Source organism: Cyprinodon tularosa, unplaced genomic scaffold (genome assembly GCF_016077235.1).
Source record: "Cyprinodon tularosa strain WSP-4 unplaced genomic scaffold, ASM1607723v1 ctg906, whole genome shotgun sequence".
Classification (NCBI taxonomy): domain Eukaryota; kingdom Metazoa; phylum Chordata; class Actinopteri; order Cyprinodontiformes; family Cyprinodontidae; genus Cyprinodon; species Cyprinodon tularosa.
Genome location: NW_024039681.1, coordinates 33,765 through 57,263, shown reverse-complemented (window position 1 = coordinate 57,263; position 23,499 = coordinate 33,765). Strand labels below are relative to the sequence as shown.

The window sequence follows — 23,499 nt, the reverse complement described above, 5'->3', positions numbered from 1 at the left end:
ACCCAAATGCGTAGCAAGTCTGTTGTCAACTCCAAATTGAGGATGTAATAGCGCCCCCACGTCCGCGCATGGTTCAAGCCCAACCCAGTGTGATTGTGTTACCTGAACCCTGGCCTCGGTCAGTCTGGTCCGCTGGGCCAGTTCCTCTCTGGTGTAGATGTCAGGGTAGTGTGTTCTCTCAAACGCCTTTTCCAACTCCTCAAGTTGCTCTGCTGTGAAGGTTGTCCGACTTCTGCGCTTCTTCCTCTTTAGGGGAAGATCAGGTTCCGATTCCACATCTGACATGTCTTCCATATGGTTTCCTAAAACCAGCAAAATGACACAGCAGGTCTAACTTATCATTCCTGTTTATCACTGTGAATCATTAGGTACATATAATGGGTTTTATTTCTTTTGTTTAAACCTTAAAACGCACTAAAACATGGTAAATACACTTAAACTTTCCAGGTAGCTTATTAAATGTCCATTTTTATTTAGTCTTGCACTCAACAGTTTTTAACAAATACAAGAAAATCTGTTTTAATCTAGTCTGCAATGCTTGCTTATTTACATTAGTGTTTACAGCAAGGTAGTTTAAAGTTTTCCCTTATAGTTAAAAATACCGGCTCACTCAATATGTTATCCTTGAAAAAACAACTGGTTCCAAACTGGTCGATAACGCTGCGTTATAATAACCAGGAACATTGAACTTCCGACAGCCATAATTTCTGAGGTGGCATATTTCTGTCTCCCGTTTGTGGACCATTTTATTCTCCCTCGTTCCTATTTGGCTGCTACAGCCACTGCTGTGATTGTGACAGGACAAAAGCTTGGAGTTCTGACTTTTTTTATTTTATTTTTATATTTTTTGGAGTTCTGACTTCTAAGTAAACATAGAAAACACCATAAAACCGAGTTACTCAGATACATGACCTCATAGCAAATCAAAAGTATGACTTGGTAGCTTACTGTAGCTAGCAATGAAGTTTAGTATTTTTCAAATGAGCATTTAATTAGTCAGCATTTTATTTCAGGTAAAATTATTATTTAGTTATAAAAAAAAAATCCGGTGTCACTTTCCTTCATCACACAGACCCTTATCCAGTGGCGGTTGGCTAATGAAGGGTGCTAGGTCCAACCCAACAACAGAAAAAAAAAAAAAAAAAATATATATATATATATATATATATATATATATATATATATATATATATATATATATATATATATATATATATATATATATATATATATATATATATGAAAGATATAAATTGTTTCTGACAGACTTTCTGCAGAGAAAGGAGGCACAATCAAGGACAGCTGCAGATTTAAAGATAGGACAGATTTACTGGGATATGCAGCATGCAATAAAATATATGTTCAAGTTTACATTAAAGTTTACAAGTAGAATAATCTTATGCTATGTTTAAAAGCAACATTTCTTTTTATCTTTTGTAATTTAGCAGGACTCAGAGTCAGAAATATTTTTTCTAGCAAACTCAGAGACACAGAGTCTGATTCGAAATTGAAATACATGAAAAATACAAGAATTTGAGCACAAACAATAAAGTAAAAATCAATGAATATTCTTTTTTCAAATATGACTTTAAATACCTAGACTTTTGCTGTAAACAACATGTCGGAAAAAAGTCTAAATTAGATTTTGCTGCCTGTGAATGATGGTTGTCATTGATAAAAGGGAAACATCCCTCCATTAGCAACAGGGATGAAACAATTTATTGGATTAATTGATTATTGAAATAATTAACTGGAGTGTAGAGACACTAAAACGTGCCTTTAGCTGACAGGGCTACATACTTACCAAAATTGTAAAAAAAAAAAAAAAAAAAAATAGAAAGGTAAAATAATAGCTTTGTTTAGTTTCACCTCATTAAATTTTGCAAGAAAATAATCTTTGTCTCTCAGATTATTAATTAAAAAAGGTAAATCCCTTTATTGTCTCACTATAAATTCAATCAGTTTTTAACGCATCCCCTTTGGGGGGTAGAGGGCTGCCACTGTGCAGCGCATGGGGAGCAGGGTGGGGTTAAAGGTCTTGCTCAAGAACCCATAGTGGAGGCTGTAGGGATCAAACCGGGTACCTGCAACCTTCTCAGAACATTAGCGCACTGCTCTTAAACACTAGGCCTACACTCCCCTTTAAATCCCATTAATCATTTTGCAAAATAATCTTTAGTCGCAGCCCTAATCAGCAATCATGTCAGCCTAACAGTTTGGATGTCTAGGAATCATAATTTGCACAGAATTTTGTTATTGTTTGTCGTTTTTTTCAGATTTCAAATTTTTTTCTTACCTAACCCTAACCAATGTACATACATAGATATGTAAAGCATGGCCAGTTTTCTTAATTAGAACTGTGTACATATCAGGAATACATCATATTCTGTAATGTTGCTGACATTAGCATCAGCTGATATTAGTCATTTTTTGATATATAGTATTATCTATTACTGTTACTGATGTTTTTGAGCCCTTTATTAATGATGTATGGAAAGGTATCTCTTTAAACATAAATATCAGGGTATTTTAGTACTCTTGCATTCTCAGTAATAGCAAAGCATTAAATAAATATGAGTTTCTTCTAATTTTTGGAAAATACAAAAACCTAGTCAAAGTGACAGATTGAATACTTAAGGTAGATGCATCAGACGCCACCGTTATAGTCCCCAACAACTTTCACCACAAAGTTACAACCTAATGTGAGTCCATCTCTACACCCAGATTTAGAGCCTGATTAGTGATTCCTAGCGGGATTAACTGAAACTGTATGAATCTGTAACTATGGACCGTTTAGTTAGTTTTATTATGATTCTACCAAAGACAATGTTATCTATGCATTGAGGGTTTCATAGCTACGTGGTGATATTATAATATAGAGCTGGTGTATTACCCTTAATTTGCAAACATGAATGGGGAAAGGGTTTGGGACACAAACTAGGTGCACTGTGGGCTGAAACCTGTGTAAGTTTTTATCCAGTAATACAGCAAAAGACAAAAAGTTTGCTTTCTATCAGCAGAAGAACAGTTTATTTTTCCTGGAATGGGGAAATTAGGATTCACTTTTGTTTCCTCATGCAACATCAATACAATTTATTTAAGATGAATAAAGAAATTAGAATAAAGCATTCAGAGAGAACAAAGGAAATAAATATCCAGTTGGCAACAAGACCAGGTTAAAACAAAGGCTTCAGATTTAGTAGAAATGAGCCAAACTGAGGAGAAGCAGATGAAAGCTCTGCATTGCCTTTGTATAGGCTCCCATTCACCCAGCTCAGTATTGTTCTGTTCTTTGTTCCCATTCAGTGCCGCCATAATAGTTTACTCTCACAATAAAAGCTTCAATATTATATAACAATTAGCATGATTGGAATGGTTGAAGTATTAGTTGTTATTATTTGAAGGAACAATACTTTCCTAAAGATTTAGAAACTGCACTTTAGTGAAAACAAACTAAATTCATTCCCATTTCCTTCATAGCCGAACAAAAAAAATAGTAGAATGAATGAATAAACTTACAGTAAAGGAATTCAGCACGACTTGGGAGGAGTTAAAAGCTGTGTATAAAATGCACAGAACAAAGAACTGGTTCTGAACTACTTCCAGCACACAAACAGATGGAAGTCTTGCACCTTTTTTATTTGAATTGTGTTTAGTCCATCCATTTTATTTTTTACATACATTTTCTTCCACTTTATCCGGTGCCGGGTCATGGAGGCAGCAGTCTAAGCATAGATACCCAGACTTCCCGATCCAGACACACCTCCTCCGGCAAGGCAACACCAGGCCAGCTCAGAGACATCGTCCCTCCAGCGTGTCCTGGGCCTTCCACCAGGCCTCCTCCCAGTGGGACATGCCTGGAACTCCTCCTTAGGGAGGTGACCAGGAGGCCTCCGGAACAGATGCTAGAGCCTCCTCAGCTGGTTCCTTTCATCGTCGAAGAGCAACGACTCTTCCCCGAGCTCCTCCCTTTTAACTGAGCTCCTCACCCGATCTGGTAGGGTTCGTCCAGCCACCCTGAGAACGAAACTCATTTTGGCTGCTTGTATTCCCCATCTTGTCCTTTCGGTCATTAGCCAGATCTAAATACTATAGGTCAGGGTGGGAACATAGATCGATCGGTAAATTGAGAGCTTTGCCCCCTGACTCAGCTCCCTCTTCACCACGGCGACCGCATCACTGCCGACGGCACACAGATCCGTCTATTGATCTCACACTCCATCCGCCCCTTCTGTGAACAAGACTCCAAAATACCTGATCTCCTCCCCTTGAGACACTTGTTTTTAGTGTTACATAAAAGCATAAATATGTGTTTTCTTTATAGCATCATTGTAGATAGAGGTAGACAAAATAAGAAAAATGCTGCTATTTGGTAATAATGTTTCATGGTTCTTATAAAAAAAGTCAACAAAAATATAAACAAACTTTTGGTTTTGCTCCCATTTTTATGAGATGAATGCAAAGATCTAAATCTTTTTCCACATACACAATATAAACATTTCCATCATACATTGTTCACATACCAGTCTAAATCTGTGAAAGTGAGCCTTTGCTGAGATAATCCATCCCACCTCACAGGTGTGCCATATCAAGATGCCGATTAGACACCATGATTAGTGCTCAGGTGTGCTTTCGAATGCCCACAATAAAAGGCCACTCTGAAAGGTGCAGTTTTATCACAAAACATAATGTCACAGTTGTTGCAAGGTTTGGGGGAGCATGCAGCTGGCATGCTGACTGCAGTAATGTCAACCAGAGCTGCTGCTCGTGTATTAAATGTTAATTTCTCTACCATAAACCGCCTCCAAAGGTGTTTCAGAGAATTTGGCAGTAAATGCAACCGGACTCACAACCGCAGACGATGTGTAACACCGCCACCCCAGGACCTCCATATCCAGCACGTTTACCTCCAAGATTGTCTTACACCAGCCACCCGGAAACAATCAGTTTACATAACCAATTAATTTCTGCACAAACTATCAGAAACCGTCTCAGGAAAGCTCATTTGCTTGCTTGTTGCCCTCACTGGGATCTCCACCTGACTTCAGTTTGTGACTTAACTTGGAAGCTTCTGAGATATAAAATTGCGTTTTTTTTTTTATATTGTGATTCATTTTCAAATGCAATTAAAATAGTTGCTTATACTTGGCTTAATGTATCTTACAATCCTGGGTAATGTTTCTTAAATCAGGAACTGGATCAAATTATAAACAGGGATTTGGGAGCAGCATGAAATGCAGACAATTATTTATTTTATAACAAAAATGCAACAATAGCATTCAGGCACAAGGGGAACTGGACATGGACCACAGAGCAAAGCAGATCATTGCTAACCAGGTACTTTAATGGAAGTAAAAGAAGAGTACAGGTAAGAATACTGAGGCAGGAGTAGAGCAACTACGGCTAACTAGATGAGCTAATCATCTGCTGAGCAGACAGGAGGAAAATAACTCTAAATTTTATTGATCTCACATAGGAGAAATTTGCCTCAGCATTTAACCCATCCCCTTTGGGAGCAGTGGGCTGCCAATGTGGGGTTCCTAGGGAGCAGTGTGGGGGTTTAAGGTCTTGCAGTCTGTGGGAGTGGGGCTCAAACTCAGAACCTCAGGATTCCAATCCCTATGCCCTAACCAATAGGCCGCCACTCCCCTAGTTTAACAGAGAGTTTCAACACGCACGCACAAAAAAAAAATTAATAAGGTAAATGCTTTTCAATTAGACAAAACTAACTTTTGGCCACTAGGGGCACCAGACCTGTTACGACCCGTATTTTGCTTCTACTAAACATAAAAAAAAAAATAGCAAAGATCAATGACTGTATACCAGGAGCAAAATGTGAACCATTCTAATAATAAAGTTGAGAGAAGAGAATCGGTTTTACAACCGGCTTTTTCTTTCAGCCTGCGCCAACGAACAAACTCCTTTCCATAATCTACTCTTGTTTTTCCTGATCCTTTTCACATTTTCTCTATTTAGCCTCAAACGGTTTAACCTTTTTCCTTGCCTCAGCCATGATCGCTGGTCGAGCAGGTGGAAGATTAATAGAGCAAAGCCTTTGCTCCATGACTATATAAGAGCCTGCGGCCATAAAGCCATACGTTCTTCCAGGTCATGGCCTGGCCAATGACGGTGCATCTTCTCCCAACTTACTTAGTCAGTATTTCAAGAGGGGAGTTATTTAAAATAACTCATATGAGTAAATAGCATATATTCATATTTCATTCAGATTCTATTTAAGTTTTCTTTTTTAGTTTTCAGTTACACTTTGATTTATTTTATTCTGTGTTTAGTGGGTCATTGGTTTCCTTTCCATTTTGTGTCATTCTAGTTGTTTTCTAGCTATATTTGGGCAGGGTTGTATTTTTTGGGTTACTCTTTGTTGCCCCTTAGTTCCAGTCTCCTTTCCCTTAGCTCCCTTCTAGTTGCTCCTATCCACAATTGCTCCCTATAAGCTGATTAGCCCGTTCTTAAGTCTATCTCCCATATATACACCTCTTGTGTAGTTCTTCAATGCTGGATTCTCTTCACCCACCCCCCACCCCCCAGTCTTTTGGTTTATTCCTTCCCGGTGAAGGAATAAGGTGTTCCTGAGTTCCTTCTGGATTATGGCTTCTGTGTATTTACGTCTTCATTATATTTTTTAGGAAATCATCTCTGCCTCTTCAGCTCTGCATTTGGGTCCTAAAAAGGTACCCACTAATCCTGGCATTGCCTTTTATACTGGAAAATTGTTTCTAGAAAAGGTATTATTTTATGTGACATTTATTTAGCAATGTTTTCCTATGTTATATTGGATTTATAAATCAGGATTTACATCGAAAGCAAGGTTTTTTCAATTTAACAACTTGTTCATGTTTGCCAAAATACATGCAAAATGTTTGTGAAGCTGCTCCGTATAAATGTCTTTCCTCATTTTTACATAAAGCTTTGCTCCAACAACCAGCATGAGGTTCTTTGTTGCTTCGATCTTTAGAGCACAGTAACACAGCAATTTCTCTCACTGCTCTGGTATAGATATTCAAAGAAGGACATTATGCTGAGCGGTAATGCATCTGAGAGGAGAAGCTTTTCTTTCCGCGTTTTCTTGTTGTCTAGTTGAATCATGTCAGTTTGTGGGGGTCCATTCAAGCTGTTGCCTTAAAAGAACAATGGAGCCACTTCGTAAACTGTCAGCCTTCTTGCCTGAAGACTGTACAGTTTTACTGAATAACCCAGAAGAGTTCATCAGCTGTTTTAATGCAGACACAAAACAAAGGCCGTCCTCTTTCTTTCTATTTCTGGCAGCAGGCGTTTCTGTCAGCTAAATGTTTGAAAGGTTTTATTCAGGTTGCATATTTAGATGCATGTTTTCTACTCCTACACTGCTTTTCTTTAAAAAAAAAAGAGCAGTTTGTCTCAGTTGTAAGGTTAAAAACTCCAAGATTGGTCAACTGACTATTTTTCTTCATAATATCCCTCCCAAACATGATTTAAATGGGTTTTTTTTTTTGTTTTTTTTGTGTACTTCCTACTAATTTAGAATTTTCCTAGAGCCTTTCAAAGCTCTGTACCTACGAGGCCATGGCCTTTTTCAATAGTCTCACTCATTGAATACATTGATACATGTTGCATAACATAGATATTTAGTAAAAATTGAATATTTTTCAAATACTTAGGGTTTTTGTAAAAAAACAACATGATTTCATCTTTGAATTTATTTTTGACATTTGAAAATATTTGAAGCTTCATATGGAAATCTTGTTTATCATTTAAACTATTTTTGTGGTTACAATGTGTTTTATTTAATGTTGTGATTTATGGCATGACTAACTCTCTTTATTTATATTTTATTTTATTATTGAAAAGGTAAATTTTATTTTTGACTAATTTAAATTTAGTCAATTTTTTTTTTTTGTGCTGTTTCTGCCTGCTTTCATCGTCTGTCCATTGGATTGTGAGCTTTTAGAAACCTACAACTATGACATTGTGGTAGGAACATCTGTGTTATTGAATCTGGATTATCTGGATTTATCTTCTAATGGATAATATAAACTGAAGACCGGAAGAAACTGATCTGAGAAAAAAAAACCTTTAACAGAACTGTGTGTGAAGAATAACTCAAGACTGAACTTAAACCTTTAAAGTGAACTGCTGTTTTGTTTTTGTTTTTTGTTGGTTTTCTGAAATTATATCCGTTAAAGGAAAAGTCCGGTCAGCAGGGAATAATCAATGGATCATTATCTAAACCTTAAACTAATACGTTTGCAGTGATTTAATTAATTTAGTGTTTGTCAGTAAAAAAATAAATGAATAATTAGTCGCAATCACTGAGTCTGGGAGTGGCCATTTTTGTCCAAATATAGTAGCCCCTCCCTCCTGCCATCTTCCAGCAGTGACGGTGCGGTAAGCCTAGCGCCATTCTCCCCGCTTTACAAGCAAAATCAATGGGAACTACTAGACACATCTGCAATCAACAACAATTATTGAAGATTTCCAGAGGACTTCACCATTGAAATTCACCAGAGCTATAGTGAAACTGACAATGCCCACGTGCATGGCAGCTGGATGCTGGAGTACATTGGGTAAAACTGAAATAAAAAGTTATTCCACCTTTCTGATTCCTGATCCTCCACGGACGGGTTGGTCGTTGGATCGCCAACTTGAAGAGGGAGGATTTGCCATCGAACTTCTGGCCAGAGAAAAAACCCGTAATATGTAGCCAACATTTGGAAGAAGAATGTTTTCAAGATGACTTGGATAATAGCGCGTTGTGACAAACACCAGATACAGCACTGGGACTTGATCAACAGCCGATACCGCACCGTGACGTCACTAACCAGTAGGTGGCAGTAGTGTTCTTTGACGAACATGGATGCCTCCAGTAAAGCACATTCACATGAAAATTACTCTGAATTAAAAACACTGATCATTTAATGAACAGGATGGAATAATTTCATATTTAAAGTACTTTCAAAATGTTGAATTCTGAATATGACCGGACTTTTTCTTTAATAGTATTGCATATTTTTGTTTATATGAAGATACACTCTATCTAATCTCTATAAATTATTATTCTATATCTCTTTAACATATATGTAGATTATGTTTCTAACTTGTAGATACAATATTGAATGCACGATCCTTCACCATAATTCCTATTGGTTTGTGTTTTTTTCACACCCATTTTTTCGCAGTAAGTCCTGCACTAGCTGAATAGCGTTACAAATAGAGGGGATCGCACTTGCAAAAACCATGACTATATGTTCATAGAACGTGCTGAACTGAGGTCTTTCGGTGCAGTTGTCACCAGTGATTCAGCCACAGCCAAGGAGTGAAACCCTATCCAAGGTCCCTTATCCCTGGGCAGGACGGTAGAGGGACTTCCTGGTCTCCCCCACATATATACTAGAAGCTTCTTTTTGTTTGTTGTCTTAGGCCATTGGTTCCCAACCTTATTTGACTTGTGTTTCCCTTTGGGCATTTTGTCTTACCATGAATCCCCCTCTTAGTCAGAAATATTGGTATTTGTCCAAAGGTGGAACAAACAATAACTGATTATAAAATAAAACTATTTTACTTCATCTTTTAATTTGAGCATTTAATTTTTAGGCAGGTTATGCTTTCTAGGTCAAATAAATATGTTTCCTGGAAATTAGTAAGGAATCAAAATAAATACAAAATGAAATCCTATGATAAACCTGTCATGGTTTTGGTTATGTTGTACTTTACTTTGCTCCTTGTTTCCTAGTTTTATTGGTTGAATTTCTATTTTGTTGTCATTTCTAGATTTATGTTAGTTCTCAGGTTTATCTGTTGTTTTCCTCTATTGTCCTCTTGTGTGTGTTCCTTTCCCCTTGGCTCCCTTGCTGTCTCCTCACACCTGCTCCTTGTCAGCTCGTTAGCCCTGCCATTGTCTCAGTCAGCTACATATTCTCTCCCTCTGCAGTCACTCTTTGTAGGTTCCTTGTTGTTGCTGGTCCAGTCGTCGCCGTTGTCCTCTCACCTCGTCTCTCCCTGGCTCCTTGTCCGTGTTTTCCCTTGATGTCTCCATGGTTCTGGTCTGTTACATTTTAGTTGTATTTTTTGGTTCTTGCCTTTGTTAACTATTTTCATCATTAAAACTACAAGAATTCACCTCAGCCTCTCTGCCTCTGCATTTGGGTCCTCAAAACCGCAACCAAGACGTGACAAAACCTTTGATGAACTCGGATAGCTCAGACTGAACCCAGGCTGTTCTCTACATCCAGTCTGTTCCTCTGCTTGGCAGAGATGGCAAAAGTACTCACTTTCCGTACTTGAGTAAAAGTACAGGTACTTGTGTTAAAAAATACTCTGGTAAAAGTGGAAGTACTGATTAAACTTCTTTACTCAAGTAAAAGTAACAAAGTACAGGCTTGTAAATTTACTTAAAGTATAAAAGTAAAAGTAGAAACCACTTTTTTCATGCCGTTGCCTACATTTTAAATGGATGTCTGCCAATAGGACTAGATCTCCGTTGTGTTCATTTTCAATCATCTCGTCGTCCATGCTACTATGCTAACGCCACCGCCACCAAGCTGCAATGATTTGCCGCGAATGAATACCGCCGAATCTGTCGATTCATCTTGTAGTGGTGCGTCAAATGCAACGTAGATTCCCATCCAATTAGATTGAATTTGGTATTGATGACGTGAAAAATAATAGCGGTAACTCCATTGAAATGATTCAAAACTAAAGTAACGAGCCAATTTTTTAAAATGTAAAGAGTAGAAAGTACAGATATTTGTGTCAAAATGTAAGGAGTAGAAGTAAAAAGTCGCAATAAAAATAAGTAGTAAAGTAAAGTAAAAGTATCAGAAAAATCTACTTCAGTACAGTAACGAAGTATTTGTACTTCGTTACTTCCCATCTCTGCTGCTTGGTTTCGATGTTTGTCAAAGCTGAAGGTGAAATCAAACATATAAGACAAAATGTTTTGGTGTATAAAAGACAAAACTAAAACAACAGCCCTGTTTTATTTTACCACCAAAGAAATGTAAATATTTTCATGCCATGCACTGCCCTCGCGGACCACTAGGGGTACGCGTATCCCTGGTTTGGAATCACCAATCTAAAGGATAACTGAGCTGACCAATCACAGCAAAGCTGCAACATTTATGAAAAAATAAAAATGAAGGAGCAATGATAGAATCAACTCAAATATTCCTCCCACTCCTCCACAGAATTCACTATTCCAATAAATTCTAAGCACAACAACACCAATAAAACAGGTGAATAAAGGAAAATGTTTATTATTTGTTGTAAAATAAAATAAAACATGAATGTAACTTAAAATGAAAGCCAAGTGTTATTTATTATCTCTCCATCTCAGCCAGAAGCTGGTTAGAGATCGACCAAGAAAAAAACCCAGCATGTTATTATATCGTAGTTCGTAGCGTCTCCTGTTAACCAGATGCTTCTGAATCTCCTCAGCTCTCTGATGCTCCTCTGCTCTTTGTGAACCATTCCTCTATTGTTAGCTGATCAGCTCCCTGCTGCCTCACCAGACAGGATTCCTGGCATTTCTTGGTAAAAGGAAAAAGGGATTAAGAGATGGTTGCTCTGGATTCAATAGCAGAGGAGAAACCTGCTACTCTTAGTTACAGATTCAGTAACGGCTTTTCATTTGATGCATTTAATTGATTTAAAAACTCTCAAGCGATAGAATTACAGAAATTTGGGTGTCATGTTTGACAAACCCTCCTCCATAAAGTCCAGTTTTTATCTGCTTTTATTATTTATCTTCTAGATAACGATGATTTGTGACACAGACTAAATTTGGCATGCTTGTTCAGCTTTTCTTTCTTCCCAGTTAGATGACTGTAAAAGTCTTTTTTTTTGCTTTCCTCCTGGACTTCACGCCGTCAGTCTGTGCAGAAAGCTGGAGCGAGGCTGCTGACAAATTAAAACCTAACAGCTCACATGCTCTGGCTCTCTGTGGACTGGAGGATTCAAACATGGTGGCTTTAGGGCCATATGGTCAGGCTGCTCCATATATTCTGATCTTTTGGAACCTTTAAGTTGCAACTGGAGTGCAAACTCATTTTTGAACCAGGCCGTTTCATTATTTGATTTATAAAGATCAAGACGTATACTACTTTGCTATAGTAGTATACATGCACTCCCATTTCTTCAGCAGCTTTAATATGGAGCATAGGCGGATGTTTAACTAAAGAAGCGATTACTTACTATAATCCACCTCTGTCACAGGCCAATCAGCATCCATAGTTAATCTCAAAAGGTCTCCAAATCCACATCTCAGTCTGCTACCCAAGGTGCAGGCAGTGGTTGCTCTACTGTATGTCTGACTTCGATTCAGAAGTCCCCGATTCAACCGACTTGCATCCCCTTCTCCGCCATCGTAGCTCAAGCTTCATCAGCGTGTCATTAACTCTTACTGCGTTCCCCATCACATCTCAACCGGCCCGGCAGAAGACCGCCATGTCTAGCCTGATTCTGCCAGACATTTATTCTCAAAGGAAGGTTTTCCTCTCCACTGTCGTTTTATGCTTGTGCATCATGGACAGGTTTATGCAACCTGTGTTATCCAAGCTTCCACCTTCCAGGGTCCAGAATGAAGCACTAGTATCAGCTCATGCAGTCCACTGGATTCTCCATTACAGCTCAGCACACCGTCTCACCAACCAGCATTCATGGACTAAACCTACTTCATCCTCTCCATTCCACCACCGGTTTCAGGCCTGGGGGAAACATCCCTATTCAATACTCCTGTTTATACATATCAAAGCAAAATTCAGTGCTAATGTTTCCTGCCGAGGTCTGAGTGCCAAAGACTAAAGTAGTTGTATCAATAAAATTATTCTGTCTTTCTTTCTCTGTGAGATTGAAAATCCGTTTTTTTAGCTCCAACAGACTGGATCCAGCCTGAGCCTTGAGTTTGATGCATATGGCCCATATATGCGTCAAGGTTGACGCATATGGTCTGATATGGTCTAGACGTCTGAGGTATCCTTGATGGTACTAGAAACTGTTTGATAGCCTTTGATTACTGAGCTTTACAGGTGGTGACCCCAAAGCATCCAGCATAGCGCCATCTAACCCCCCACCTTAATAAATTCTGGATTATTAATTTTAAACCGACAAAAATAATAAATAATTAAGCTAGGATCTGTCTAACAGCATGAAGCAGACTAAACAAGTCATGTTCTGATCTAAAGAAATTCATGAAAAAAAGAGAAATAAAGTTTTTGATAACTATGACTCTGGAAGGTGGAACAAAGCTGAATCCACAGGATTAAGAAAAGAACATCATAAAAAGACTGCCCCTAGTAGAGGAGGTAGAGAGGTGGTCGGTGGTATTGTGATGGTCTGGTCTTTCCTGCACGAAGTCTGCATTATGTGACCTAAATAAATGAACCATGATTTATGTTTTCTAACAGAAAAAAACTATTCTTTGCAGAAGGTTTCTGAGAAACATAATATCTTTTTCAGTTTCCTTTAGATACGAATTATACTTTCAAATGTAAGAGTAGAAAGAAATCCATAGTACTTGCACATTTTGGTTTATTTGTCCAACTTTAAAAAGAGAAAAAACATATTTTAACCAAAGAAATCAGTGAACTGGATTAAATGTTTGTATTAAAATGCAGAAGGAATTTCTCTTGCAGTTCTTATTTTCTTATATTCATATTAAAACATCACAAACTTATTTCTCTAGGAGGCTTAACAGATGGAGAACATGTGGTGGGAAATAAAGAGCTCTTTCTGATTTTTAATTAAAGTCCAAATCTCAATTTGGTTTGCAGATTTCGTTTAGTTTAGTTTAATTCATATCTAAACTCTGGTTTTGGCAGAATAAGACTAATAATAACTAAAATATGTGGGCGGCAAAAAAAAAAAAAAACAGAACCCAGACATATTCTATTTAGACATTCTCATCTTTGAACACTGGATAAAAGTTAAAATAGTCATCAATCCTGATAGTATATGTGCAGGATGATTGGACAAAAGACTCAAAATGAAAAATCTGTCTGAGTAATGATAATGTCGCTTTGCTACAATGTTTATTTATTTAAAAAATAAGGTATTATAGATGTGATTTGGAATAAAAATCAATTAAATGACTGAAGGTTAAAAGAAATTAAATAAGATTAAAAAAAAATATTCTGAATCTCCTTGAGCTCTGCTTGTAATCAGGATGCTTCCTAACAAGAGGCCCAAGCCTCTAAAAGAGAAACTAAAAACGATTCAAACTAAAATTGAAACAGGATTCTTTGGTGTTATATTGGCTTCGTTATAAATCCATTCACTCCCATGATGTGGAGTTTTGGTGGAAGCCAGCGGGGCAAAAAGAGGAAGTTAATCCCAGTTTAATAAAGCGATGCACAGCCCCAGACCAACGCTGTGATGATTGTGTTATCACCTTCCAACATTTGGGCCCCTTCTTCACTTACTCCAACCTGCTAAAATATGAAGATGGCGTGAAGCAGAAGTGTCTGCCTGAGGAAATGTTGTTTTAATAGCTGCAGCTGAGACTGAACGAGCTTTCTGTCTGTTTCATTCTACTGCATTTGTTTGACTGCTTGGTCTGAGTGGCACAGATATTTCAGTCACCTGAGCAGGACTCAGACCTGAAGCTTGATGCGTCCAGCTGCATAACAGGGACTGTAAATAAGGCCTATTGGACTGAGAAATCTAATTTAGCACATGGGGAGGGAAGTATTTATTTGTCTTAAAATAATGGCGGTTTATCTCTTTCCACTAGTTAGTATTATATGACTACTAATGACATTTGATCTGTTTCATTTAAAGCGGATTCAATGCTTTTTTTATTTATTAGTATGACGCATTAAAATCTACAATGTGACATTCTAATAGTTTTCTATATTAAAAAAAAAACATTCAATATTTTTAGATATATTTATATTTATGGTATATATATATATATGGTATATTTTTATATGGTGTATATATATATATATATATATATATATATATATATATATATATATATATAGCCTGGTTCTGCTGGAGGTTTCTTCTTGTTAAAAGGGAGTTTTTCCTCTCCACTGTCACTATAAGCATGCTTGGTGTGAGGGATTGCTGAAGAGTCAATGAGTCGATGCAATCAGCTGGTTTTCCTTAGATAGAAAACTTTCTATAAATGTATGTTTCTATAAAGTGCCTTGAGACGACATGTGTTGAGAATTGGCATAATATAAATAAACTGAATTTAATTGAATATCTGTTTTTTATTGTTAGTTTCCACAGTATGGAACTGATCTTTCTGCAGGTGAAAAATACATCAAATAAAAAAAAATCATAATTTGTTTCTAACATGTCTTTTTTTTTTTTGCAGAATTGCTACCACATATATCAATCTGCTGTATGCAGCATATTTTATGTATCATGTATTTTAGAATGTTGAAAATACACTGAAATAAATTGGGTTAAATGGATGAATTAGTTTGCAACCAGTTAGAACTATTTTATTTACTGTTCGGTGAAATCCAACAGAACTCTCACAGAAATATGAAAAAGCAAAAGGAAAGCTTCCAGATTTCTCTTTAACACAGACTTTCCAATCTGAATTCAAGCTGCTGTCCTAAAACCAAGCCGTTTGCTGGTGAAAGATGAAAGTGAAAAGCAATAAAGTGCTCAGTTTAATCTGCTTTAAAGCCTTTGAACATCGAACATGTGCCTGGAAATAAGAGAGTGAGAGCTGATAGGGGATAAATGTATTCCTTCCTGTTACATCCTTCTCCTCTACAATTGCCTATTCATCACACACCATTTCATTACCAGCTGTAATAGGCTCAGTCCACAAATTATTAAATGTGAAGCATGACAAGGAGACAGGAACCAGCCTGATGATTCCAAGTGTGCAAATAAGGACACATGTTTACATAAAAAGATAACCAAACATCTAATAGGTTCAAAACAATGAATAATAGTTTGGATTTTTTTTATTCATTATAGATATAAAAAAAATCCAGATTATAATTCTTTATCTGTTAAAAGCGCTTGTTTCCAGCTGTGGTGTTTTTTATTGCGGCTCCAGCTCTGCTCCTAACAGGCCGCTGAGGCCCCCGTTCAGTTCCGCTCTGATCTAACCCATCCTGACTGCTGCCAGCTTCACGCAGCTGCTTCGCTTCGCTTCTAATCATCGCTATGGGACCCAGATCCTCCTCACAGCCTCAACAATATGAATAATTCAGCGCCTGCTGGGAAAACACAAAACCCAGAGCGACAAAACGATCTGAGTCCAATTTGTAGACAAAACGCGGCTCCTGACCAGAGGCTGAGCGCTGGAAACCGGGGCCCCTACCTTTGTCCCCCAGGATCCCATCTATGCTGTGTTTGCTAGTTTTTCCTCCGTCTTCCTCCTTCTTCTCACATTCCGTCTCATTCTTCTTTCCAAATCGATGTCGAAGCACGCGGCTTATCGCGCTCACTTTAATATCCAGACAGAATAAAAAGATATAATCAGCAATAATTATAAAAACAGCAACAATAACAACAATAATATTTAATAACAGTAATGGCATGAAAGACGATACTTTATGGATGGAATTAAAAGAGTAAAGATATTATGCCTTGTAAAAAATATTATCATTATTAATAACAATAACAATTATTATTATAACAATAATTATTATAACAACAATAATAATAATAACAGTAATAATAATAAAACAATAATGTGCGATTCAATTTATAATTTTGACTGTAACTATACAGTCATATTACTGTTTTTCATCACAATGTTTTTTATTATCACTGTTGTTTACCTTATCAAGGCTGCACTTTATTTTTTTATAATTTTTTTTTATCAAGGCTGCACTTTATTTTTTTATTTTTTTATAATTTTTTTTTATCAAGGCTGCACTTTATTTTTTTATTTATTTATTTGTTTTTATCAAGGCTGCACTTTAAAAAAATATATATTCTTAACGAAATTTCTTTTTGTTGTTACAAAATGACAAAATAAATCTGTCTAAGTCTAATTTACCATTTGATACCCAGTGAAATAACCAGTTTCTCTATATTTGACACCCAGTGCAATACATATTTATATATAAATATTCATATCAATTTATATCACAACCCTGTGCAATAACCCTGTATAATGATCCTACTATTAAAATAAAAAAATAAAACATAAAAAAACAACGGCTGTCATATGTGGACGCACTGTATATGCTGTATAGGCCTATATCTCATGCACTTTCTTCTTCTTTTGCTATATGAGCTGATGTAATGGGTAAACTTCTCCTCTGTGAGATCAATCAATCAATCAATCAATCAATCAATCAATCAATCAATTAATCAATTAATACTGACCTGAAGGAACGGTGCCTCTGTCACACACTCCATCCTTCAGCAGTTGATCTCGTATTTCCCAGCTGAATATTCCAGGGTTTTCCTCTTTATATTCCTCTATCCGCGTCTCCACGTCCAACGTGGAAATCTGCTGCAGAATCAGACACATTTATTTAGATTTAATTTAAATTATAAAGCTGAATAATATTTCCTAACTCGCCTTGGGTTTGCTGCCGCCGATGGCTCCAGGCCGGATGGAGCCAGTCTCCTGGTACCGGCAGAGGATCTTGGAGACGCAGCCGTGAGAGACGCGCAGCTGCCGGGAGATGACGCAGGGCCGGACCCCATGGTGGGCCATCTCCACTATCCTGTGCCGGATGTGGTTCGGCAGAGGCCGACCGTTTATAAAAACCCCTCCCAGCTGGTTGATCCTTCCCTGCCCCAGAGGAGTGGACACTGCGGACAAACAGGGATGGTTCTCCATAAATATGGGAAATAGTTTAAATAGAAATGTTGCATAGATCTGCTGTCTGGAGACTGTGAGAAGTGAAATAAATTTATCTTCATTGAGACTCAGAGAAATCTGAGCTGATCTTTTGTTTCCTAATGAGATCAGGTCTGCAAAAAAATAATTTTGACAAAATGATGAAATGATTAGATGCTGTTAATCCGACTGTGAAAAAAATAGACTGAATTTAATCTCTGTGTTTATTGTCATGGTTCAGCTGATAAATACATAAAATAAATGTTTGGGGGTTTTTTTCAGTTTAAAAATTAGATACCCTGAAAAAAATATATTTTCTTAAAGAATAAACAAATTAACAATATATGGGCAACCAATAATAATAATAATTACAGAAACATGTTTCTTTTCTTTCTTTTTTTATTTTTGTTTTAGTAAACATGTTTCTAATATCCTAATATTCTGACCATGTCATGTTTCCTTTCTTCTATTGAAGTATTTTTTCTTAAATGGTCTGTTTACCTTCCAGTGGGAGCCCAGTGCGCTGGTAGTCCTGTCTGGGAAACGGAAGCGCTCCTGGTAAAGCAGACATCACCATCCAGCTCAGAATGGACCCGGCTGGTCCAGGAAGGATGGAAATCAGTCCAAATCAAGGCCAAGTGTTGTTGTTGGTCTCCTTTTTTAAGCAGAGCTGTCTGGAAAATCCAGGCTGTTGATGAGGTGAAAATGAGATTAAATGAAGCAGAAAAACATGAAATCCTCCTCAGCTCAGCAGCGCTGTTTGGAGCCCAGGATCCTCCTTGTTGGACAGCAGGGATGAGGCTCTGAGAGCAGAGCAGCTCCAGGTGCTGACAGGGTTCTGGGCCAGGAGGCTTCAGGAAGGAGGTCCAAAGTACCGGCAGGTTCCTGGATCTGCCTCTTTACTCCAACAGGTTCTGCAGCCAATGGGAAGGCAGGAGGAGCTGGAGCTGATGCTCTGCCTCCTCCTCATCACTGCTGTCAGGAAGTCCAGCTAAGGTTGGTTATGATGGGTGGAGAAAGAGGAGAGCTCCAACATCCACCTTCTTCATTTTTCTACAACTTATTTTAAACTAAAATATTGGAAACTTGATTTTAAACATTTGATATTTAAGAACTTTTTGCAGCAGGCTGATCATTGACTCCATGAGGTCTGATTGGTGAATAAAAACTAAATGCTAAATAGCAGAATTAATTTCTTTCCTAGATAAATCCATACATTTTTTTTAAAAACGATTGAAAAAGTTTCTGGAAACATCTCATGATTAAAATGACAATTGGCAATTTATCTAATTTCTGTCTTAAATAATAAAAGAGTGAAATAAAAGTTTGAAGTTAATTGTTATCATAGTGAACCAAACTCTAAATTAAATAATTAACTACAAGCTGCATGTAGAGCGCTAGAGATTAATATTAGCAGAGCTTTTTGTATTTTCTACTATTTTAAGCTCTAATAAACAACATATCAACACATTTCCTAATACACAAATATGATTTAAAAACATGTAGGTGTATTTTACTTTACTGGTAATAAATAGCAAATACTGGAAGTTTACTGTCTGCCATGAAATAATCATTTTATTTCAGAAAAAAAAAAAAGAAAGAAACAGAACCTCATACTGTACAGAACAGTAGGCCTACTTATTATTATAATTTTTTTTTCTAAAAAAAACATACAAGTTTTTTCAAAGATCTTTTTTTTTTTTTTACACTCAGTGTCATCATACAAAAACAGAAAACTGTGTCTGTAGTCTTATCCTTTCCTGTCAGTTGCACTTTTTAAAAAAACACTAAAAAAAATTCACTAGAATCAAAAGCTAAAATATCACCCATCCATTTTCTGTCAAGCTTAACCCCAGTTGGGTGCGTGAGGGGTGCTGGTTGCCTATCTCCAGCTGTCTATGGGCGAGAGGCGGGGTCCACCCTGGACAGTCTATAACAGGGCATCTCTAGATACTTAATATTGTGAAACATTTCTACCTGCAGCAGATGGCATCAGGCCAGCTCACAGTTTTAGCTGGGCCTAGGACAGTAGAAATCAATTCAATAACTACATTGGATAAGCTAAAATAAATTAGAATCTTCCAGGACGGAGACGGGAAACAGTTCCAGGTTTGTACATGGACGGGCAGAGATCCTGCAGGAGTCCGAAGACAGGTCAGGCAAACAGAACTGAATGGAGACAGGCAGGCCCAGAGGTTGAGAGGTAGAACTGGTCAGGAGATTGAAGCAGGTGGATCAGATGAGCCGTAATAAGGACTGGGTGGAGATAAGCAGGTGAGTGAAATGAGTAATCAGACCAGTCATCAGCACCAGGACAGCAACAAGCGGAGGAGCACAGTATATCAGAAAATGACAAAAGGAAGGCAACTTGATGTCCTCAGTCTGTTTTATTTTATTTTCTCGAAAAATCAAAGAAAAAAAAATTCAATTTTCACATGCAATGAGGCAGACCACAAAAGTTTCCTTGCAGCAGCCAACCCCTAGTAAAGGAATTGAATGCCTTTTAAAGGTACACTATGCAACCGGTTTTGATTTTCCAGCGAGGCTCCCCCCAGAGGGCGAAAGTAAAAGTGCACTGTCGTAAATATGCTCAGCTGTTCTCCTGGTTTCTCCGTCAAGCCAGGCGCAGTTGTTTTGAGCTTAGCAGAGAGGCGAACGCAGCGAATCACCATGTCTACTGCGGTAAGTGACTATTTTGTTGTTTTGTTTTCATACATTATTTGTTATGCATGTGTCTAAATACCAAAGATTGTAGTTAGCCAAATTCTCACCGTAAAGCAAGACTGACTCTCGCGATGCACAAGACTTCTGAGCCTGTGGGTGCGGGCCGAGGGCTCCTGCAATTGCAAGTGCGGTATTTCCCCCACAGACCACCAGGGCGGCCGAGAAAACCTTTGTTAGACCTGAAATGACTAATTTAATCATCCAAAACATTATGGAACACGTTAATTAACTGTAAAATGTTGCATAGTATGCCTTTAAAGGATTTAAACCTAACTAGGGGTGTGACACAACATAAGCTGTCTCCAAACTAATGTAAAACTCCTCCATTGAAACCCACCAATGAACCATGTAAAATAGCCTAGCAGCCAAATAGAAAACCTTAGATCCAAACACCATAACTAAAAATAATTCCAGAAACATCTAATAAAAAAAAAAAAAACACTTAGTTGTGTGTGAGGCTTTCAAATAGGTTTCTGGTTCCTGGGGACTTCTTTTGGCTAGACACCTGAACAGAAAAAGAAGGTCATTTGTAACACCATGGAAGTAAATCTGTGCTGCTGGGATTTAAATACAAAATGTCACTGAAATATAAATGTTGTATGTTTGTACTTACTCTGTCTGTGTTAAAATATATTCAGAAAACATTTTCAACCTAAAAAAAAATATTTATATATTTTCACTACATCTATATAGTTGAAATTTTATTTGTTATTTTTACTTCAAGCTAAAAATTCACATTACTATTACACAGTTAATACATTTTCAATACCTGTTTTTTTTCAGTTTGACTTTTTCACTGTTAAAGCAGCAGAGAAAACATTAAGCCTTTCAAAATTCAAACTCAATATTTTCAGCAACTGAGATTCAACTGGCTCAATTTCACTGTGTTAAATTCAGCGTCTAAATTCAATGTAAAAAGGGAAGGGTTACTTCAGGTCACAGACATTAGCAATGGATTGTGGTGTCCAAGACCTAGCCAATCCCGTTACAGTTTCTTGGTCACGTGACAGGACGTTTTTGACGCTCTTACTGAAGGAAAACCAGCATCGTGGATGTGGTCATGCAAGCTAACGCTAATGCATTGGTGAGTTTATTGCTTTCATTTTTCTGTAGTATTGCAAGAAGTTGCAATTGCAAGCAAATATTGTAATGGGATTGGCTAGGTGTTGGACACCACAATCCATTGCTAATGTGTTTGGATCCATCCCTCCATCCATCCATCCATCCATCCATCCATCCATCCATCCATCCATCCATCCATCCATCCATCCATCCATCCATACATCCATCCATCCATCCATCCATCCATCCATCCATACATCTATCCATACATCCATCCATACATCCATCCAGATTTCTCCCTTTCTCCATATAGGCTAACATTTGATCCTTCACGCTCTCCATAGTTCCCCTGTGGCGCGAGCACAGGGCGGCTGTTACATGCCTTTAGCGAGCATGCGCAATTCCTGTCGCTTGCACGGTGAATCGTGCCGCTTGCACTGTGCGGAGATGCAGGTGAAACCGTTTCTGTTGGGGAAACGCAGCTCGACGTAACACCGGTATTTCCATCTGGAAAACGCTGTTTTGCTGCCGGAATCCTCCTCAGTGGCGGACTGGAACTGCATTATAGTTACAGTCAAAGTAATTAGTTAGATTACTCGTTACAAAAAAAGGTAACTTTCTAGGTACTTTTAATGGTACTTTTAATGGCGTACTCCCATCACTGATTATGACCTTGTCAAGACACAAGTTCATCATCTTGTTTGCTAGGAATACAAAAAGCTTGGTCTTGCACAAAGCCTTATCAGTTGGGCGGTAGTTTGGTTTTGTCTTCCACTTCCCTTACCACTGTTTGACCTTGTTTTGGTTAAGGATTCAGGCTTAAAGTCAAGTAGACTTTCATGAGTAATTCTACATATTGGACAGCATATTCCTGTCATGATCTTGGTGCTGATGGTTTGGTTTTTTCCTTTGCTCCTTGCTCCCCTGTCTAATTGGTTCTGTGGCTGATTATCGCCGATCATTTCCAGCTGGTTCCTCTATTATATAAGTTGTGTGTTTGCCTCCCATCAGTGGCAGGTTATTCGTGTGTTATGGTGAGACGTTTCCTAGATTTCTTTAGTATGTCTGTTTCCCTGATTATGATTTATGCCCTGTGGATCTCGCGTTTTGCCTTGCCCCTGTCTGCTCTGTTTGTCGCATCTGGTCCTGGATTCTACCAGCTTCTGAACCTGGAACTGTCTTCTGACTTTGGCCTTGGATTTCCCTTCTGGACTCTGTTGCTGCTCGGCGTTGGCTGGCGCCGGCTCCGCTCGCTCTCTAGGAACTCTGGGGGCGTCGCCCTCCTCAGCTGCGGTCAAACCTCCCTGCTGGATTCTTCTGTGTTCTCCACGAACGGACTGAACTTTGAATCAGGTCAGTGACTAGGTCTAAGTCGTATTCCGCTCCACATCCAGTCACTGACCTGTATTCTCCTATCCCTGCAGAGATGCGCCCCACAGCAGACGGGCAGCCCTGCGCACCTGTTTGTTTAATAAACGCTTTGAACTTTCCCACTGCCTGTCTCGCCTTGAATTCTGGATCCAACTCCCTGAGATCATTACAATTCCCTAAATGACTTTGGAGACAATGAATGTACACTAAAGGAATGAATAACGATAATAGCATTGTATTCTAATCTGTCAGGAGAAGAAATGATAGCTTCCAGAATCTTTGAAAGCCGAGATTTCTGACAACAGTTGACTTTCCCAATGTCACTCAGGGTTGCAGGGTAAAACTGATACTCATGCTTTGAGAACTCTAGCAGGTCACACTCCCATGGTTGGGAGGAATTAAAGAGCTGTGAGAACAAGCAACAATTGTCTTTGAGTCCCAGTTTCCTGACACTGGAAGCTGCAGCTGCTTCTTGTCAAAATAAGTCAAATTTATTTGTTTTAATTGGCCACTAGAAGGAAATCTCAACACCCAGACCATTGAAAAAGTACCTAAATGCAACTTGACCTTTTTTTAAA

The 23,499-nt window shown here is 38.0% G+C and overlaps 1 protein-coding gene across 3 annotated transcripts in view; it reads right to left on the bottom strand.

The window, feature by feature from the left end:
• The window catches only part of LOC119776079 (paired box protein Pax-7-like), a 37,851-nt gene extending 19,141 nt beyond the window's left edge, over window positions 1-18,710 (bottom strand). The window contains exons 1-5 of one of the 3 annotated variants that reach the window (XM_038274303.1): window positions 18,266-18,703; window positions 17,501-17,736; window positions 17,302-17,431; window positions 16,286-16,411; window positions 103-302 (exon numbers count right to left, since the gene is read on the bottom strand). In XM_038274303.1, the coding sequence (XP_038130231.1) occupies window positions 103-302; window positions 16,286-16,411; window positions 17,302-17,431; window positions 17,501-17,736; window positions 18,266-18,341 (768 nt within the window). In that variant the 5' untranslated portion in view covers window positions 18,342-18,703. Of the gene's footprint in view, window positions 1-102; window positions 303-15,956; window positions 16,179-16,285; window positions 16,412-17,301; window positions 17,432-17,500; window positions 17,737-18,265 lie in introns of those variants that run through there. The other 2 variants (XM_038274304.1, XM_038274302.1) reach the window with 2 other exon arrangements.
• Between the last annotated feature and the right edge of the window lie 4,789 nt (window positions 18,711-23,499).